At 33.6% G+C, this 19,230-nt stretch overlaps 1 protein-coding gene across 5 annotated transcripts in view; it reads left to right on the top strand.

Moving 5' to 3' along the window:
* Nucleotides 1–18,195, top strand: part of LOC110033909 (B3 domain-containing protein Os01g0723500-like) — a 22,698-nt gene extending 4,503 nt beyond the window's left edge. Inside the window, exon 5 of one of the 5 annotated variants that reach the window (XM_020738073.1) lies at nucleotides 16,103–16,582. In XM_020738073.1, the coding sequence (XP_020593732.1) occupies nucleotides 16,103–16,267 (165 nt within the window). In that variant the 3' untranslated portion in view covers nucleotides 16,268–16,582. Of the gene's footprint in view, nucleotides 1–12,563; nucleotides 12,806–16,102; nucleotides 16,583–17,748 lie in introns of those variants that run through there. The other 4 variants (XM_020738071.1, XM_020738072.1, XM_020738070.1 and 1 more) reach the window with 4 other exon arrangements.
* Nucleotides 18,196–19,230: the final 1,035 nt, after the last annotated feature.

A 19,230-nucleotide genomic window follows, 5' to 3' on the forward strand; every position in this document is an offset into this window, starting at 1 on the left:
TATATATATATATATAGGCCTATTTCTCCATTTATGAATATAACAATACACAATATATACATACATATATATTCAAATGTTTCCCTTTTATGAATTGCCGATGCAGTTTAAGTTGGTAACTCCAATTTGGGTTTAACCATAAGTGCCGAACTCCCTTGTGGATGGATTTGAACAAAATTTGTGTCCTCTCCATCTACATCTTTTGATATTTCCTCCTCCTTTTTTTTTTTTTTTAAATTTTCATAATGCCATAATTTGTGTAGAAAATGTTTACCTTTGTCTTTATAGTTTGCATTTTTATGAATTGCCGATACTGATAGTGGTCATTTTTGAGGAGAAAAGATATTTGACCATTGCTCTTATTGTGACAGTATTAATTATTATTCAAATGTTATTAAGCCAAGTTTGGACTGCCCTGCATTACTTAAATATGCTGTTGGCTTTTTTGACTGCTGTTGGTGCTTACTTCCGGCACTTCTCAATCAATCACTAGATCTTATGAAGATTATGAACATTTAAGCACTCAGACCTCTATATTTGCCTCCTTGCCATTTCTTCTTAGATTTGTGAAACTGCTATATTTTGGTATTCCCTAGATTCTAGACTCGGATGCTTCTTCACAAATGGCTGTAATATCCAATTTTCTATTTGCTTTTTGTTTCTTATCTTCCATCTGTAATTGTTGCTGATGGATTCTTCTCGTGTTTTTGATGTATGACATGCATCTCTGCTCTTGGCTTCCATCTCGTATGTTCTTATATATTCTCAAATTTTCTATTATTTTATTTGCCGTTCACTATCTTACGAAGCTGACAACTGCTCTGTAACAATTTATACATTTCATCGTGTATTTCATGCTCTTAATATGAAGAAAAGTTGGTGAGTTATTAAAGCTGGTGGAATATGCTATTTAAGAGCCGAGGCCTCCTTTGCCTTGAATTCCAAAGTCACTCTGTATTATTGGTATTATTATTTGCGTTTGATTTGCATCCACCTTCTTATTTAAACGTAATGTAATGTTTTTGAGATAAGGTAAGCATCATCAATTGCTTTTTCCATATTCCACACCAGGTTTAGTAGTGTCGTAAAAATTAATAGAGTTAGACATAGAATTTTAGCCCTTAGGATTATTGTTGATAATAAGATTTTTAATTTTATAAGTGCTTATGATATTCAAGTAGGTTTAAATATAGGTATTAAAAATAAATCCTGGAATGACTTAGAAGACTTAATACAAATGATACCTCTTGAAGAAATAAATTTTATTGAAGTAGATTTAATTGTACATGTCGGTAGAGTGACAGAGGATTGTGATTGATGAAGAAGGTAGAGCTATATTAGATTTTGCTTTAGGGTATGATTTTGTTATTGCTAATACTTTATCCAAGAAAAGATTATTACTTATAAGAATGGATCTAATAAAACACAATTTGATTGTTTTCTTTTGAGAAGAAGAGATCGTCAAGATTGTAAATATTGTAAAGTCATTTCAAGTGAAGATTTTAGTACTCAATATTGATTATTACTTATAAATTTTATGATTAAGAGTTGTAAAATAAAGAATAATAGGAATTATTATCGTAGAAGTAGATGAGGTACCTAAAAGACAAAAATAAAATTATTTTTATGAGTAAAATTGAAGATATCAAAATTTGGGATGTTCGTGAGGAAACAAATTTTATGTGAGATAAAATAACAAACATTATTAAACAAGTTGCAAAAGCTATATTTGGAGAATTAAAAGAAAAAAAAAATTAATAAAAATAGTTGGTGGTGGAATAATAATGTGCAAGAAAAGTTAAAATATAAGAAATCATATTATAAAAATTGGTTTAAATGTAAATGCTTAGAGATCTAGGAAAAATATCAAACGACCCATAGGGATTCTAAGAGAATAATCTATAACACTAAAAATTCTGATTTTAGTGATCATTATAATAGATTAGTACTAAAGAGGGTGAAAAATATATGTATAAACCAACCAAACAAAGATAAAAGAAAAATAAAGACTTAACTTAAGTAAAGTATATTAAAGATGAAAATTAAAAAGTTCTTTTCTTAAAAAAGATATTCAAAAATGGTGGGTGAGTTATTTTGATAAACATTTTGATGAAGTTTCAGAAAATATGATCGACCTTAGTGATATTAATGTCGTTAATAATAATAAAATATTTCATTTTGACTGTTGCATTAGTAAAAAAGAAGTTGATGAGGCCTTAAAGATAATCATTGGTGGAAAGTCTGTAGGACCTGATGATATCCCAATTGAAGTGCGAAAATGTTTAGAAGATTTGGGAGTTGCTTGGTTTACTAAACTCTTTAATATTATTTTAAAAGCTAAAAAGATGCCTGAGAAGTGGAGGAAGAGTATTTTGATTTCCATTTCAAGAATAAAGGAGACGCACAAGAGTGTGCAAATTATAGAGGAATTAAGTTTATGTGTCGTACTTTAAAATTATGGGAGAGGGCAATTGAACATAGTTAAGTCGTTTTACAATGATTTCTCATAATCAATTTGGATTTATGTCGGGCAGGTCTACTATGGAAGCTATTCATTTATTGAGAGGTTTGATGAAGAAGTTTGGAGATAATAAGGAGGATCTGCATATGATTTTTATTGATTTAGAAAAAAAACGATAAGGTTCCAAGAGATATCCTTTGGAGAGTTCTTGAGAAGAAAGTTGTTGATATGACTTGTATTCAAGTCATTAAAGATATGTATACAATAGTTGTTACTTGTGTTTGAATAGAAGGAGGATTGGCCAAATATGTTTCTATTTCAATTGGTTTACATCAGGGATCGACTTTATGTCCATATCTTTTTGCTTTAGTTATGGATGGTCTTACTGGACACTTACATGAGGATGTAACTTGATGTATGTTTTTTGCTGATGACAACCTTCTCATGGACAAGGCTAGAGAAAAAAGCTCAAGAAAACTTGAATTATGGAGGTCTGCCTTGGAGTCTAAAGGCCTTCATTTGAGTAGAACTAAAATCGATGGAATGTAATTTTAGTAGTAGTAGCTCTAATGACATAAATGTAACTATGAGATCAAATTATTAAAACGTGTGAACGCTTTAGATATCTCGGGTCTATTGTTCAAAGTGATGGTGATATTGTTGGGGATGTTATTAGTAGAATTCAAGTTGATTGGTTGATTGAGTTGATTGGTTGAAGTGGAGGAATGCTTCGGGCCTATTGTGTGATAGAAAAGCGCCACTTCGATTGAAAGGAGAATTTTATAAAATGGCGTTGAGGCCTGCAATGCTCTATGGCATTGAATGTTGGCCTTTAAATGAGAAGTATAAAACATGAGAAGTATAAAACAAAGTTACAAAGTTAAGTGTTGCCGAGATGAGAATGATTAGGCGGATGAGTGACTTTGCACTTAGAGACAAAATGCAAGTTGAATATATCCGTGATAGGATTGGTATAGCTGCAGTGACAGACAAAATTAGAGTCATCTTAGATGGTTTGGTCACATTAAACGTCGACCATCTGATGATCCGATTAGAAGAGTGTAGATGCTTTAGATTCGACCTATGTTAAGAAAGGCAAAGATAGACCTAGGAAGACTTGTGCATATTGTATAAAAAAATGATCTTAATTTATTAGAATTGAATGAAAATATGACACTAAATAGGACGCAATGGAGAAAAAGGATTCATGTAGCCGACCCCACTTAGTGGGATAAAAGGTTTTGTTGATGGTGTTGTTGTTGTTAAAATGATATCTCATTGAGCCATTTAGCCCTTCTTTCTGGTATAAATTCATTCATAGAAAGTTATTATTGTGATCTCATGGTTGGATGCACACACACTTTAGATATTTCATTAATCCTCAATTTACTTTTCTGTATCCCCCTTTCTAACTCATCACCTCCTCATGTTTATCTTCCTCCTAGAGTTCATATTTTTCCTTGGTGTAGCTATAACTATTTCTCCACCTCTATTCATGTTCACATGATCATCTTGTTTGTCATCTTCAACAGCAACTCCCACCACATTATTTAGTTTGATTGGGCTTCCCTTTCAGAGGTTTCTCTATACTCCATGTGCTCATTGCCTTTAGAAATGTAAAAAAATTATAGTAATTATCTTATTCTTTATTGTTGGAATTTTAAGAAGATTTTTTTAGTATCTTCTATTTTAGAATTTTCTATTTTCAAAATGTCGAGATTTGGAATGGAGCAGCACTATTATTGATAGGAGGTGTATTTAAATCCAATTACAGTGGAATACAAAAATGTAAAAAAATAAAACAAAATGAAATAAATAATAAAGAAAGAATGAAATAATAAAGAAGTAATAAAAGCTAATAACAAGTAATAAATTTAGTACTCCCCGTTAAGTTGAAGCATAAATGTCAGTCATGTTCAACTTGAATTTGAAGTCCTCGAATAAAGGACGAGGAAGATTTTGGTGAGGATATCCATTAGTTAGACTAATAGAAGGAATACAAATTTCCTCAGACTCAATCTTTTCCTTAATAAATTGTCTTGTCAATCTTCACATGCTTGGTGCAATCATACTGGACTGGATTGTGAGCAATGCTGATTGCATCTTTATTATCATAAAATAGCTGCAGTGGCAACCAAAGAGCTTCACAAATTCCTAAGGACATGGATCAGAATTCAGCTTCAACACTGCTTCGAGCAACCAAAAATTACTTTTGGTTTTTTCATATGATAAGATTGCCCCATGCAAATAGCAATACCTAGAGGTGGAACATCGATTACGAACCAATCAAGCCCAATCAATATTTGTATAAACCGCAATAGACCGAGATGTGTGATGGGAGAAAAACAAACCTTAGCCCAATGTATGTTTTAAGTAATGGAGAATCCAGTAGATAGCTTCAAGATGTTGCTCATAGGGGTCATGTATAAATTGACTTATCATACTAACTGCGTGACATATGTCGGGGCAAGTATGAGCAAGGTTGATGAGTTTTCCCATAAGGTGTTGATAATGAGTTTTGTTGACAGACACAATATTGAGAATGTCAGTTAATTTTTCATTGGGATTCATAAGAACAGTATGTTTACAAAGAAGATTGTTCTCTATCAACAAATCAATTACATATTTGCGTCGAGATAGACAAATGCCCTGAGACGATCAAGCCACTTCCATGCTTAAGAAGTACAGGAGAAATCCCAAGTCCTTCATTTTAAAGGACGTAGCAAGAATGTCTTTTAAGGACTCCAATGCCGAGAGATCGTCACTTGTTAGAACAATATCACTAACCTAGATAATAAGGATAACTACCTGACCATTTGAGAAATTCTAGAAGAAGATGGTGCGATCCGATTGAGCTTGAGTAAAATCTTGGCCCAAGATCACAATTGTGAACTTGTCGAACCAAACCCTTGAGGACTGCTTTAGCCCATAAAGTGACTTTTGTAACCTGCATATTTGTCCTCTGAAGGTACTAGAGTCAATGTCAGGAAGGACTCTTCTGTAAGCTCTCCATTTAAGAAGACATGCTTGACATTTTGTTGGAATAAAGGCCAATCTAAATTGACCTCAAGTGACAACAAGACCTAGATAGTGTTTAACTTAGCCACTGGAACAAATTTCTCCTCATAGTCAACTTCGTAGGTATGTGAGTATTATTTTGCGTGTTTTTTTTGCGTTCAAATGATCCATCATAGTTGAACTTTGTGTTAAAAATTCATTGACATCCTACAACTTTCTTACCCCTATGAAGATCCACGACGTTCCGTGTATGATTGTGCCGAAGGCATTCATCTCCTTTATTGCTGTCCTTTTCCAGGTTGGATCAGCAAAAAAAAAACCTCAATAATAGCAGGGATCTGATAGTCTGTCAGGGCAGTAACAAATGCCCTGTAGGTCAACAATAGACAGTGGAAAGAGACATTCTGCCATAGAATAGTGAGAGCATGTCTGATTGCGTACCTTACGTAGAGAATTCATTTCCCTATTCGGATGAGGGATCGTGTTGAGGATCTCACTCGGAGTAGAATCAAGGTCTTGTGAGGTAGTGAACTCTAGAGTATGAGCATTGGGATGTGTGCGTCGAGTGTAGACACAGATAATTGGAGGAGATGTACTCAATGAAATAGAATGACATTGTTCTAAAAAATATTTCGAGACACTGGATTGAAACATAATAGAGCGAGCAACGTCGAGATGGTGATGGTTTTTTCTTTTGGTTATCCTATTTTGTTGAGGGTCAGTACATGAGCTATGGTGAAAGATGCCCTTACTTACCAAGAATTCACCCAATAAAGAGTTGAATAAATTCGACCATTGTCTGAAAGATCTGAATATGAGTTTTGAAATGAGTTAAAACAAAGGTGTAGAAGTTTTGTAAGGTGACAACAACTTTTCATATTTGTCATTTAAAATGTAGACCCATATCATTCGAGTGTGATAATTAATCAAGGTCAGAAATTACCGTCTATTGTTGTAGCTAGAAATGTGAAAGGGTCCCCATATGTCATTGTGAATGAGGGAGAAATAAACAAAAAGTTTGTAAGTGTGGTAAAGATAATGGACCCAATGATGTTTAACTAACCTCCATTATAGCTCATATATGGATACCCCTCAACAAAATGGGATAGCCTAGCAAAAAAATAAACGCCTTCTTAAAGTTGCTTGTTTCATTATGTTTAAAACTAGACTTCCTAAATATTTTTGGAATGAGGCGGTCTTTACCGCCACCCATCTCAAATCCAAAACTTTCGGACCCCATTATCCGTCTTGATGTCTCGTTTTCCTATCAATCGGTTCTTCTTCATGTTAGATCTCAAAATATTTGGATGCACTACATTCATTCGGCACACTACCCCGACTCGAAGTAAACTTGTTCTCGCTCAACTAAATTTTTCTTCCTCGACTATTCCACCTCTCAAAAAGGCCATCTGTGTCTTGATCCTACCACTAATAAAATCTGTCTTTGCTGACACATACTTTTTTTAAAAATGTCTCCTTCTCAAACACTACCTCAAGTGAGGAGTTTGATTTTCTAGACACTCTTCCTTTTTTGACTCTTTTGGACATGCGTACTCCTACGACCACTATGTTTGATTCATTTTCAGCCTGTTGGATTCGCCACCAGTCATGCCAACTTCACCACCATCCTCTCTCAGTGTTTATACTCCTCGTACAAAACCCTTTGTTGAGACTCATCTCAATGCCTCTACCTTCGAGTCTACTGCCCCACTGTTGGTCTTGGAGTTCGCTCCAGCTGACGTCCCCAGAATGAGGCTCTCAACTTACGGGGGTTACTTTTGATCTTAGTGAATATTTGTATCCCCCCATTGAGGTACACAAACAAGTATGATCATGCACTCTTTATCCCATGGTGAAATACGTCTCGTTCTTTGGCCTATCTCCGACCTACAAAGCATTTGCCACAGCTTTGATTGATCATTGTCTCCCATCCACTATTGAGTCAATTTTGGTTGACCCGTCCTGGAAGGCTGCTAGGATGGACTAGATGAATGCCCTTCGACACAACCATAATTGGGGCGTGGTTGATCTTCCCTAGGGAAGGAAAGCAGCGGATTGTAGGTGGATTTTTGACATCAAATTTAATTTCGATGGGTCCTTAGAAAGTAAAAAAGGTGTGGTTAGCCACCAAAGGATATTAACAAACTTATGAAGTTGACTATGAAGAGACGTTTGCTCCGGTTGTTAAACTAAATGCCATTCGAGTTCTGTTATCTCCAGTCGTGAATTTGGATTGACTTTTTGACTGGATGTCAAAATTGTTTGTTCTTAATGAAGTTATCGTTGAGGAGGGTTATATGTCTCTTCCGTTGGGGTTTGACTCGATTTCTTTCTATGGACAGGTGTGTCCATTGCAGAAGGCCCTCTTTGGACTGAAACAATTCCCAACTAGCTGTTTTGATAGGTTTTACGCAAGCTATAGCAGGCTATGATTTCTCTCAGACCCAATCTGATCATATGCTATTTTTTTGTCATTCATCCGATAATTGTATTGCCACCCTCATCATCTTTACCGATGACATCATGCTCACAAATAACGATTTGTCGGTTTTGGAGCCTCAAAAACATCATTACAACATCTTTTGAGATGAAAGCCTTGGGTTCCCTCAGATATTTTATAAGCATGGAAGTAGCTCGATTTTCTAGGGACATTTGCCTTTCCCAGCATAAATATGTGATAGATTTACTGACTAAGATTAATCTACTCTTTGCAAACTGGTAGCGATCTCTATGGTCCCCAATACGAAATTGTTGGAAGTTTCCAATGTTGTTCCGGTGAACAAAATACACTTCTACTGCCTCATGGGCAAAGTTCATTTACTTTGGCCATATGCGCTCAGACATTTGTCACATTGTTGGTGTTGAAAATCAGTTTATGCGTGACCACTATGGTACCATCTCATCGATGCCAATCAGATCCTCTACTACGTAAAAATGCACACAAGTCTCACATCTTTTGTTCTATTGCAGTTTATACGGATACTGATTTGTCCGGGTTCGTCCATGTTCGATGATCGCTCTTTCTTATGGAGGAACCTTGTCACTTAAAATATAAAAAAATAGTCCTTGGTTGTCCGTAGCAATGCTAAAGCCGAGTTTCACTATGTCCTTGGGCGTGTGAAGCCCTCTGGTTGTGCATCATGCTCCGGGAGTTACATATGACGGTCTTTTTTTCTCTGCAGTTTTTTTTGTGACAATAAAGCCACCATAAGCATTGCTCATAATCCGGTCAAACACCATTGTACCAAAAATGTTGATATTGAACGTCACTTTGTCAAAGAGAAACTCGATTTCAGGGAGATTTGTGTTCCGTTGGCCAATTAGCTAATATTCTCACAAAGAATCCTCCTTGACAGTTATTTGACGATTTGAAATTAAAGTTGGACATGACTGACATCTATGCTTCAATTTGAGGGAGGAGTGTTAGAAGTTATTAGTATTGATTTATTTCATTTTCTATTATTTTTTATTTTGATGCATTTTCTATTTTGTCATTTCTTTGATCTACGGGTAGTTATTAGAAATTGATTAATTGTAATATTGGACATATATGTGTTATGTCTTTCATATTTTAGGACTCATGTAAGTTGTATTTATACCCCCTTTTGTATCTATAAAACATCTTGCTCAATTCTCAAAACCTACATAATGTTTGTAATCTTCCTAAACATTATTGTGCATCTTTTTTTTCCCACAAATATACAAATCAATTATACCATTTTGCTTTGATTCATAGCAATATCTAAGGTCTTTGTAAAACCTTACACATTCTGGTAAAAAAATGATTTATGACTTTCATTGATGATTACACTAGGTTAAGCTGGGTTTATTTAATGGAAATAATTTAAAATTGAAATAATTTTTAAAAATTTTAATATAATGTTACACAATTTAAAAAAAATTATTCAAATATTATGAACTGATAATGGTAAGAGAATTTCAAAAATACTTTGAGCCAATTTTTTTTATGAAAAAATAATAATTCATCAGAGCTTTTGTGTTGACACTCCATAATAAATGACATGACTGAAAGGAAAAACAATCACTTAGAAGAGGTTGCTCAACCATTATTATTTACTAATCAGGTGGTTGAGTATCTTTGAGGAGTTCTCACTGCTACATTTTCATAAGTTGAACACCTAATAAATTTTTATATTTTGAAACACCTTTGATGTTTCCTAAAAAATTTTTCAAAGAATTAACTCTCATCTTCATTACCTCCAAAGATATTTATGCACTTGATTGATTTCTTTGTACTGAAGAATTGACTCATCTTCCTTTTCCTTTTTACCTATAAATAGTGTGCTTGAAATAAAAAAAAAAACAAGTACTCTTTGGTGTGAAGCTGTTCTTACTGTTTTCGTTCACATTCATAATCAAGAAAAACTTGAACTCCGAGTAAAAAAAAATGTGTGTTTGTTGATCTTGCTTCTATATAAAAGAAGTATAAATACTTTGGTCCCAATTATAAAAAAAATATTTGTTACCATGGATGTCACATTTTTTAAATTACAACCATTTTTTCACTTATCTTCTAAGGAAAACAAAATAAAGATTTGACTATTGTGTTTCAGGATTTTCTTCAAACCGAAGACTCTCAAAATAATATCTTACCAACCTTGATTGTTCAACTTGAAAACCCAAGCGATATTATATTAGGAGAAAGTGTATCGAGTGTTTCAGTTATTGAAATTCTTACAGTGCCATCTCATAATGTTCATAATAAAAAATAAACATGAAAAATGCTACGACAGTGTTACCATTTGCTATTGTCTACTCAAGGCAGAGGACAACTCAGAAGATATGACCGACAAATCCTTTGCACTGCCCAAATCTGTGAAACTACAAGGTAATGCTCTCACTGACTTTTTACCACATGTTCAGTCCACTTCCTATTCGACTTCTGAGTCTTCTAGTCTTGAATATGAGCCGAGTTTGAAACTTTAGTCTAATGAGTCCATTCTTCCCATTGGGGAAATGTCTTGCACCTAATGTCCCCTATTCCATTATATGTCAGATGAAACCTCTCTTTCGTGCTTTTACACCAGAATTGTCTTGTATGGAGATTTTTGTAGCACTTTGTAGGATGCTCTGAAAAGAACCTAAGTGGAAGGCAGCTTTCTTTGAGGAGATGAAAACTCTTGAAAAAAATGGCACGTGGGAATTGCTGGATTTTGGTAGTGGAAAGACAGTCGTTAGGTGCAAATGACTGTTTAAAATCAAATATAATTCTGATGGCTTTCTAAAACAGTAAGAGACACGACTAGTTGTCAAGGGATGCACTGAGACATATGTCATTGATTAATTTGAGACATTCGCCCTAGTCGTTAAACCAAACTCTGTAAGGATTTTTCTGTCACTTACAGGACAACAGTTGGATATAAAAAATGTATTCCTTAATGAAGACTTGGAGCTAGAAGTATTTACGGTTGCACCTTAATGATTCAGTGAGAAGTTTGGCTCTAAGATGTGTAAACTAAAAAAAAAAAATATACAGGCTGAATCAGTCGTTTAGAGCTTGGTTTGAGAAATTTACATTATTGTTAAATGTCTAGGGTATCATCAATGGAAGGGAGCTCATACAATATTTTTTAGACATTCGAAGGATGGAAATATAGACATACTGATTGTCCATGTGGATGATATTATTCTCATCGAAAATTATACAGATTAGATGAATCGTCTGAAGACTTCTCTACCATCTACCTTTGAAATTAAGGACTTGGTTCTTTGAGGTATTTCCTTAGAATGGAGGTTGCTCGATCAAAGAAAGGAATTGTTGTCTCACAACAAAAGTATGTTCTTGATCTTCTCAAGGAAAATGAGATGAGTGAGTCTAGACTTGCAGACACTCAAATTGATCCCAATCAGAACTTGAGAAATGGGAAGGCAGGTGATCTAGTGAATATTGTTAGATATCTAAAATTGGTGAGGAAGTTGATATACTTAACACATACATGGTTATATATTGCTTTTACTGTAAGTTTGGTAAGTCAATTTTTACATTCTCCCTATGAGAAACACCCTGAAACAGTCAAATAATTCTCATATACCTAAAGGGTACACTAGGTAAGGGCTTACTAGTTCAAAAGACCACAGTAAAGAGCATAGAGATGTCCATTGATGTAGATTGGACAGTTTCATTTATTAACAGGAGATCAACTTTTGGATATTGCACCCGTGTGGGGAAACTTGGTTACATGATGAAGTAAAAAATAGAATATGATTGTAATGAGTAGTGTCAAAGCAAAATATAAGGCCATAGTTAACAGAGTATATGAGATATTATTGGTGAAAAAAGTTTTTAAAGAGGTGTGGATCTCGATAAGCATGCCAATGAAGTTATACTATGACAATAAAAAATCATAAGCATAGTAGATAATTCAATGCAACATGATCGTGCAAAGCATCTGGAGATTGAAAGACGCTTCATAAATGAAAAGATTGTTTGTGGATCTATCTGCATTCTATTTATCCTAACTGCTCAAGAAACAACAGCTATCTTCATCAAAGGACTGTTCAAACCTAGTTCTGGGGGGAGGGGTGGTGCTTGTTGGAATTTTATGAAAATTTTATTTTTAGTATCTTCTATTTTAGTGTTTTCTAATTTTAGAATTTAGAATTAATGCCGATTTTATGTTTTTTTTAATGCGGGATGCATCATTTTCTATTTATCTTGTAATCATTTTCTACAAAATTGAATTAGAGGAATAATTATTTTCTCACTTAAAAAGACTACATTTATTATATGTCCCTTAATCATTTTCAATTTGGCTGTTGATTTTTTGTCTTGGTCTTATCATATTACTAGGGTATAACAAGAGGCGCCACATGATATCTAGTAGAACATGCTATGGATACTAAAATGATTGCCTTGTTCAATCGGCATACTTAAGATTTTGTTACCTCACTTGGCATTAAAGTAGCTCCAAATTGTTGCGTTTACACCATCAGATTTCATTCTGATGGCTGCATTGATTGAGACACAACCAACTAGTTGCCAAAAGTTATACTATGTAAATTAATTAAGTCGATTATTTTACTCAGTCCATCAATTTGATTACTCTAGCATAGTGGTCTTCAGTTTTCAGGCTCATTTCTGTTCACAATGTTTTTTGCATTATCATCAACCGAAGAACCGAAGCTAGCCTTTGTCGCAATGGATGTGAGTAATGGTTTTCCCAATGACGTTCTCATTGAAGCTATTTATATGGAGCAACTATCAGATTATGTTGTTTACGGGACACTAAAAGTAGCAAACTCAACAAGGCCATTTGCGAGCTAAGCGAAGCACTGAAATTTGGTTTGATAAGTTTTGTATAGTTATTGTTAAGGGTTGTGTTCTCTTACTACAATTGATCACTCCATTTTTTGTTAGACACAATTCTTGTGGTTATATTTTCTCGATGATCTTTGTAGATGATATATAACCAGTCGAGGGTGATCTGAATAGATTTATTAAAGTAGAATAATATCTACAAAATTATATTTTGATGAAAAATTTTGGTTACCCTACATACTTTTTTTGAATATATTTTACTTGTAACAAAGAAGTTTTGTCTATAGAAATGTGCCACAAACCATATGAATACTATTTTGTTTTGTTGCAAACCTACGAACACTTTGACTGAAACTCATAAGGTTGTGAATAAATATAACTTTTTTTTCAAGATGTCTCTTCTTAACAGAGTTTAGATGATAAATTGATTTCGTTTACTGAATACCATTTATTTTCTTTGTTATATGGGTTGTGAGTCAATACTTGCAAACTCCCCAATAAAAAAATTTGAGAAATTGCTATGCATATCATTAGATATATCAAGAAGTCTCCAGGAGGATATTATATATTAAAATGAACATCAAAATGTGGAAGTTTTTGGAATGATGAGAATCTGGTCAACCGGTGATAGAAAATCTATATATGGGTGTTGTATATTAATGAAAGGTATTTGATTTTGTAGAAGAGTAAGAGTAAGAAACAAACAGTGGTAAACATTTCAAGCCCTGATGCAAAATAAGAGGTCTTGATGCACTCTACTTGTGAGATGACGTTGTAAGACTCTCTTGGTGGAATTTCATTTTCTAATTGCACGGCTTATGTTCTTAGATTGTAATAATAGTTTCCATTTACATTTTTAATAATTTTTTGTTTTATGAAGAGTGGTACACATTGAGGTTGACTTCCACTTTTGTGATATGATGCTATTAAAGATCCTTATTCATTCTGTTTTTTAGCTGAGAATAATTTGCAGACATTTACCAAGGCTTAGTCTACTTCAATTTTTCAGGTGAAAAAGTTGGAGTTGATTTATGTATATGTTCTAGCTTGCGTAGGAGTATTGGCATTAAAATATTTTTGAAAGATGGTTAATGAATTAAGTTTATTTTTTTATACATTAGTTTATAATGCATGGAGGCGTCCTCTATTGAATAATGCACAAGAAGTAAATATTCTTCTAATGGAGTAAATGTTATACAACTCTTGTATAAGAATCAGCGCTAATAGGTATGATTGTTAAAGCTTATAAGTAGAATTAACCCTTGTATACCCTATCCCTTAATAAGGATTTATTTCAAACAACATAAATTTGGTATTTTCTTACATGTCTTATGATATGAAAAGGAGTTCATCAATAATTAGGAATTTCTACAATTATGGTTCTAACTTAATGATAAAACATGAAATGAGAAGGGGATAATAGAAATACAATAAAATAAATTGTATAAATATTACTTTGATGATGGATCCCTCTTGAGCATGCCTTGTTCTTTTATTTTACTGTTGATTTCTTGCTTTTTGCTTCTTAATTCTTCCTTTTTTTTCATGCATTTTTTCTCTTTATTTGTTTCTTGCTTCCTGTCCTGCTTGTCTCTTTTGATGATCTGGCTTTTTCCCTAACAATACAGCCCTTTTCCTGACATGACTCCCTTGGCTTTTAGGCTTATGCATGGGCCCTATGTTACTCACTCTTTAGAAGATAATCCTGGGATTAAGATGTACACATGTTAGTTGTACAGGAGATGTAACTGATAGGTAATTAACAATTGGGTACTGCTCATACGTCTGAGGCAATTTCATCATTTAGAGAAGAAAAAAAAAAGCTGTTTTCTTTAAGAGCAATGCGAACTCTGAATATTGTGCTTTTGCACTAGAAATGTGTGAGGCAACATGGCTTAATGGTTATTAAGGGAACTTAAAGTTGAGTGAAAGTACACAATTGAGATGTTCAATGACGGTCAAGCAGTTATTAATATAGCTAAAAATCCCATGCACCATGAAAGAACAAACACATTGAGATTGACCGATACTTCATCTCAATAAAGGTTAATGGAGTTTTTTAGCTAAGTTATGTTCCAACAAGACTTCAGATTGTTGATATTTTCATTAAATCACAGTCAAATGTCAACCATGGTAATTTGAATTTTAAGTTTGGTTTGTATAATATATATAATCCAGCTTGAGGGGGGAGTGCAGAAAGTTTCAAATCCATGTGCTAGATTAGGAAGGAATTTATTTTCTTTGCTCAAAATATATTCAATATTTGTTTGTTTATTTTACTAGATATTTCCTATTTTTCTGTTTTTCTAATTTAATGGGATTCTTAATTTAAAAGGATTCTAGTTTCCTATTGCGCGGATTGATATGCCCACCGCTCTAATTTAATCCTTGTGCTAGATTAGGAAGGAATTTATTTGCTTTGCTCAAAATATATTTCAATATTTGTTTGTTTATTTTATTAGATGTTTCATATTTTTCTATTTTTCTAATTTAATGGGATTCTTAATTTAAAAGGATTCTAGTTTCCTGTTGTGTGGACTGATATGCCTGCCGCTCTATTATATATAGAAGGATATAGTTCATTTTTTGGGTAATCATAATCTTCAACGTGCTTCGATCCTTGATAATTTAACTTCAACATGGTTTTAGCCCTTCTTTTTTATGGTTTTAAATTTTGATGGTTTAGTTTCCAATATTGAGTTTCATTTTATGGTTTTGAATCTTGCTCTATTTTAGATTTCAGTTGATGAATATATTATAATGCACTTTTCAGCGTAGATTCTGATTCAACAAAGTTATATGTAGAATCATATCATTGCAATATTTTTTTTTACATCCAATTTTCCATTTAACATATCTGTGAGCAATGATTTCTTAGTTAGATCAAATGTGTGGATTTGATAGGCTTCATGTGAGACGTATAAGATTTTTTTCATCTAAAATATTAATCAATGATGGATTACTCTTCATAGGGGGTAATTATAATATTTCTCAAACTATTAAATTATGCTTAAATTCTTGATAAGCTTTTTCGCAAAACATATATTGTTACAACCTATAGGTTTTTTTTATAGCTTAAATTAGGCTTACTTTTTTGCCAAAATCTTTTGATAGCAATATAGTCAGATGGATTGATGGATAGATAAATACATTGATAAAAATGTCAAGCGCAGCTGTTGAATCCCAAATTGCATTCTTTTGCCAAAATGGCCAATTGTGACTTACTCAAATGGAACTGCAAGCCTTGTAACTTTAATCGCCACTGTTACATAAAGAAATTAGTTTCAAGTTTCCTTTTTATGAAGTCAAGATTCAAGCCACCCACCACTCTATATTCATTGCAGGAGGAGAAGGAAGGTTGTAATGCTCAAATAACAAATACTTTGTTGGGAGGCCTACATCATTATATAATAAGCTGGCTTTATGAATTTTCATTTTTGTTCTTTCTTGTGGAATATTGCATGGGTGATAAATTGTCATCGCAAATAGTTAATTTAGGGTGCGTTTGAGGCGGCGGTGTGGTGTCGCACCACAGTTTTTCATATTTGAAAAAATTGTGTTTTGCTTGCGCTCTAAAAAAGTTGCAGCTGAAAGTTGTGTTTCTCATTAGATCTGGCTACCTGCGGCGGCTGCTAGAAAGTTGCGGGTTGACTTTTTTCTTTAAATTTTTTTGTAATAGCCACTGCAGTTTTTTGAATAGTAGCTTCTTCTTCAGTAGCTTTACAGCTGTTTAAACAGCTGCAACTGCTTTAAACAGACCCTTAATAACAACGCTTCACCTCCTCAATAATTTCATCCATTATTATGCTCGTTCTTTTCTATTGTTAACCCTCACATTATTCAATTGCTTATTTCCTTTAACATTTATTGTTAGTTTTATTCCTTTTTTAAAATTTACTATTAATTATTCTTCTTACCTTTTTTTCGTCAATTCTTCCATCTTTCCCTTAAAAGTTCCTAACTTTTATATTGTGAATCTAATTTTAAATTTAGACAGCCTGTTCTAGATTATTTTTCACCACATTTATTTTAAAGTGCATGCGACACTAATGGTGATGATGTGTTATCATTGGTAACCCTTGCGAGGAATTTTATGTTTGAATGCAAAATTAATTTGGTGGAGGTTGTGATAGAGATTTTAGAGGGTTTGCTTATTGATATTTCACGCTGAGTGTTCGGTTGTAAATCAACTAAGTTGAGTTATGCTTTGTTCAAGATTGCTTATTTATTATCTTATCATGTTCGAGTTGAAAATGACCCAAATTTTGAATTTTGTTCAAAATTTTGCTTATTTCACATGAAAATGACCGAAATTATGAATTTTGTTTAAGCTTGATTATTAGTTTTACTATCAAGTTTTGAGCTGTAATCCAGCTTTAATTGAGCATAATTAATCATTTGTTAACATATATTTGAGAAAACTTAAAATAACTTCTCAGTTATTATTAGTGTTTTTAAAAACATTCATATCTTAATCATTAATGTCAAGCATGTTTTGTTTCAAAACTAAACATAAACAAAATTAAAAAAATAATGATAATAAATAAAAAACAATAATGATCCCAAGGAGCCCCTTAGTGTTACTCTACAGTCAACTTAACCCCTTCTCTTGGCACTTGGGACTCGTTCTTTCAAAAAATGCCTGTATTTCACTGTTTCTATATTTGATTTAAGGGGCATTTACACACAGCACACAATCCTTATGTGTTCCCATATCTCACACCTAAATTTTCATATTTTCACACACAACACTCAAATGTTTAATATCACATAAAAAATTGCACTTTTACCACTTTTCAATAGTGAAATTCACTTTTTCATGCACATGCTTTAAAAACTAAACCGCTACGTATATAAATATGAAATTTCAAGAATTGTGTGCTGGATATGTAAATTTTCCTTCTTTCTTTCTTTTTGCATCTTCACAACTAAACAAAATGGCAATACACAGACCTGACTGCAACCTTTTTTGCATCCAAATTTCAATCAGACTCTTCCTGGTCCATTCCCTTTCAAACATCTCCCTGGCTGTAATGGAGAAGTATTCCTTCATGATCCAAACAAGCAGAAGTGGAGTGTTAGATACATATTCTCAAGACGGCCTGCTCTAAGCGGCGGTTGGGGCAAATTCGCTGTAGGCAATAATCTGGAAATCGATGATGTGTGTGTTTTTGAGCTCATAGAGAGGAGAAATTTGAAGGTGCATATCTTCAGGGTCTTGGAGGATGTGAAGCCCCTGTTGCGCGTTGGGCAGGTCAAGAAGTTGGGTGTTAAAGACACTAATTAAAATTTGAAGGATTTGATTGACTATGAGTGAGTGATCTTGGCGGAAAAAAAATAAAAATTGAGTTTAATGATTTTTTATTTTTTTATTTTTATGGGTTTTTTCTTTTCTTTTCTTATGATTTGAGTGTATTTTTAGTCCAAGCAGAATTGCTTCTGCAGCAATGTTATACTTTAGATGTGTATTTAAAACCTGTCATTAATTTCATTGTTAATTGTTATTCTCTTTTTCTTCTCACATGCGTTTTTTCTTTCATGTAATTTTGCAAAATTCTGATGAATGTGATACTGAACTAAAAGTTTTAGCATAGTTGCAAACCAGTAACTTGTGCAATTTTATTTTGTTGAGTGATCTGGTATATATGTGTGTGTGTGTGTGATTTCATAAACCTCTAGTTGGACTGAATTTTTTATCCATGTTTTTGCTAGCCTTTAATGCATATGTTAGTATCCAAATTTTTGGATATAAAATTTTGCCCCAACTCAGGTTCCAGCCCTTGCATATCCTATTTGCTCTCATTGGAACATTGCCCCCGGCGGGCAACACATTTCGCCAGGTTTTAGGGGTTCTTATTGCTACCTTCACGGGGGTAACGGCTGAGACTCGCTAGTGAGGTCATTTATGTCGTGCTCTTTCCAATCTTATCGCTTTTGAGTAGGGAACCACCTCCATAGCTTTTTCCAAGTCGAGCTTCGAGATGAGTTTTGGAGGTTTCCTAAGGAGTGCGAGAAGAGGTTTTGTTGAAGAGAGGGGGAGAGAGTTTTGTTTGCTCATCTTGGAAGAGAGGCTTAAATGAATAGGTATTTTATTTGCTCATCCCAGAGGAGACACTTAAATGAGAGAGATATCTTGGAGTGCTAGTTCCGGAGGAGAGACTTAAATGAGAGGAGATTTTTGGAGTGTTCATCCCGTAGGAGAGACTTAGATGAGGGGATAATATATCTTTTTTTGTTATGTTTTGTAATCATTTATGTCATGTAACTTACCTTTTGTCTTCTTCCTCTTATCTTATTCTTCTTCTTTTTCTTCTTTTTTTTTCCCTCTATTTTGGGCTTTCTCCAACTCGGAATGTCCGTTGTTTTGTTCACAGCACGATCCACGCCTCATACCTTTTAGAATGTTGAATTCAACTTTATCCGGGAGACACACCTAAGGAATGGAGCAAGTCAAAAAGGAAGAGAGGGTAAA

This window comes from Phalaenopsis equestris, unplaced genomic scaffold (assembly GCF_001263595.1).
Source record: "Phalaenopsis equestris unplaced genomic scaffold, ASM126359v1 Scaffold001307, whole genome shotgun sequence".
In the NCBI taxonomy this organism is placed as follows: domain Eukaryota; kingdom Viridiplantae; phylum Streptophyta; class Magnoliopsida; order Asparagales; family Orchidaceae; genus Phalaenopsis; species Phalaenopsis equestris.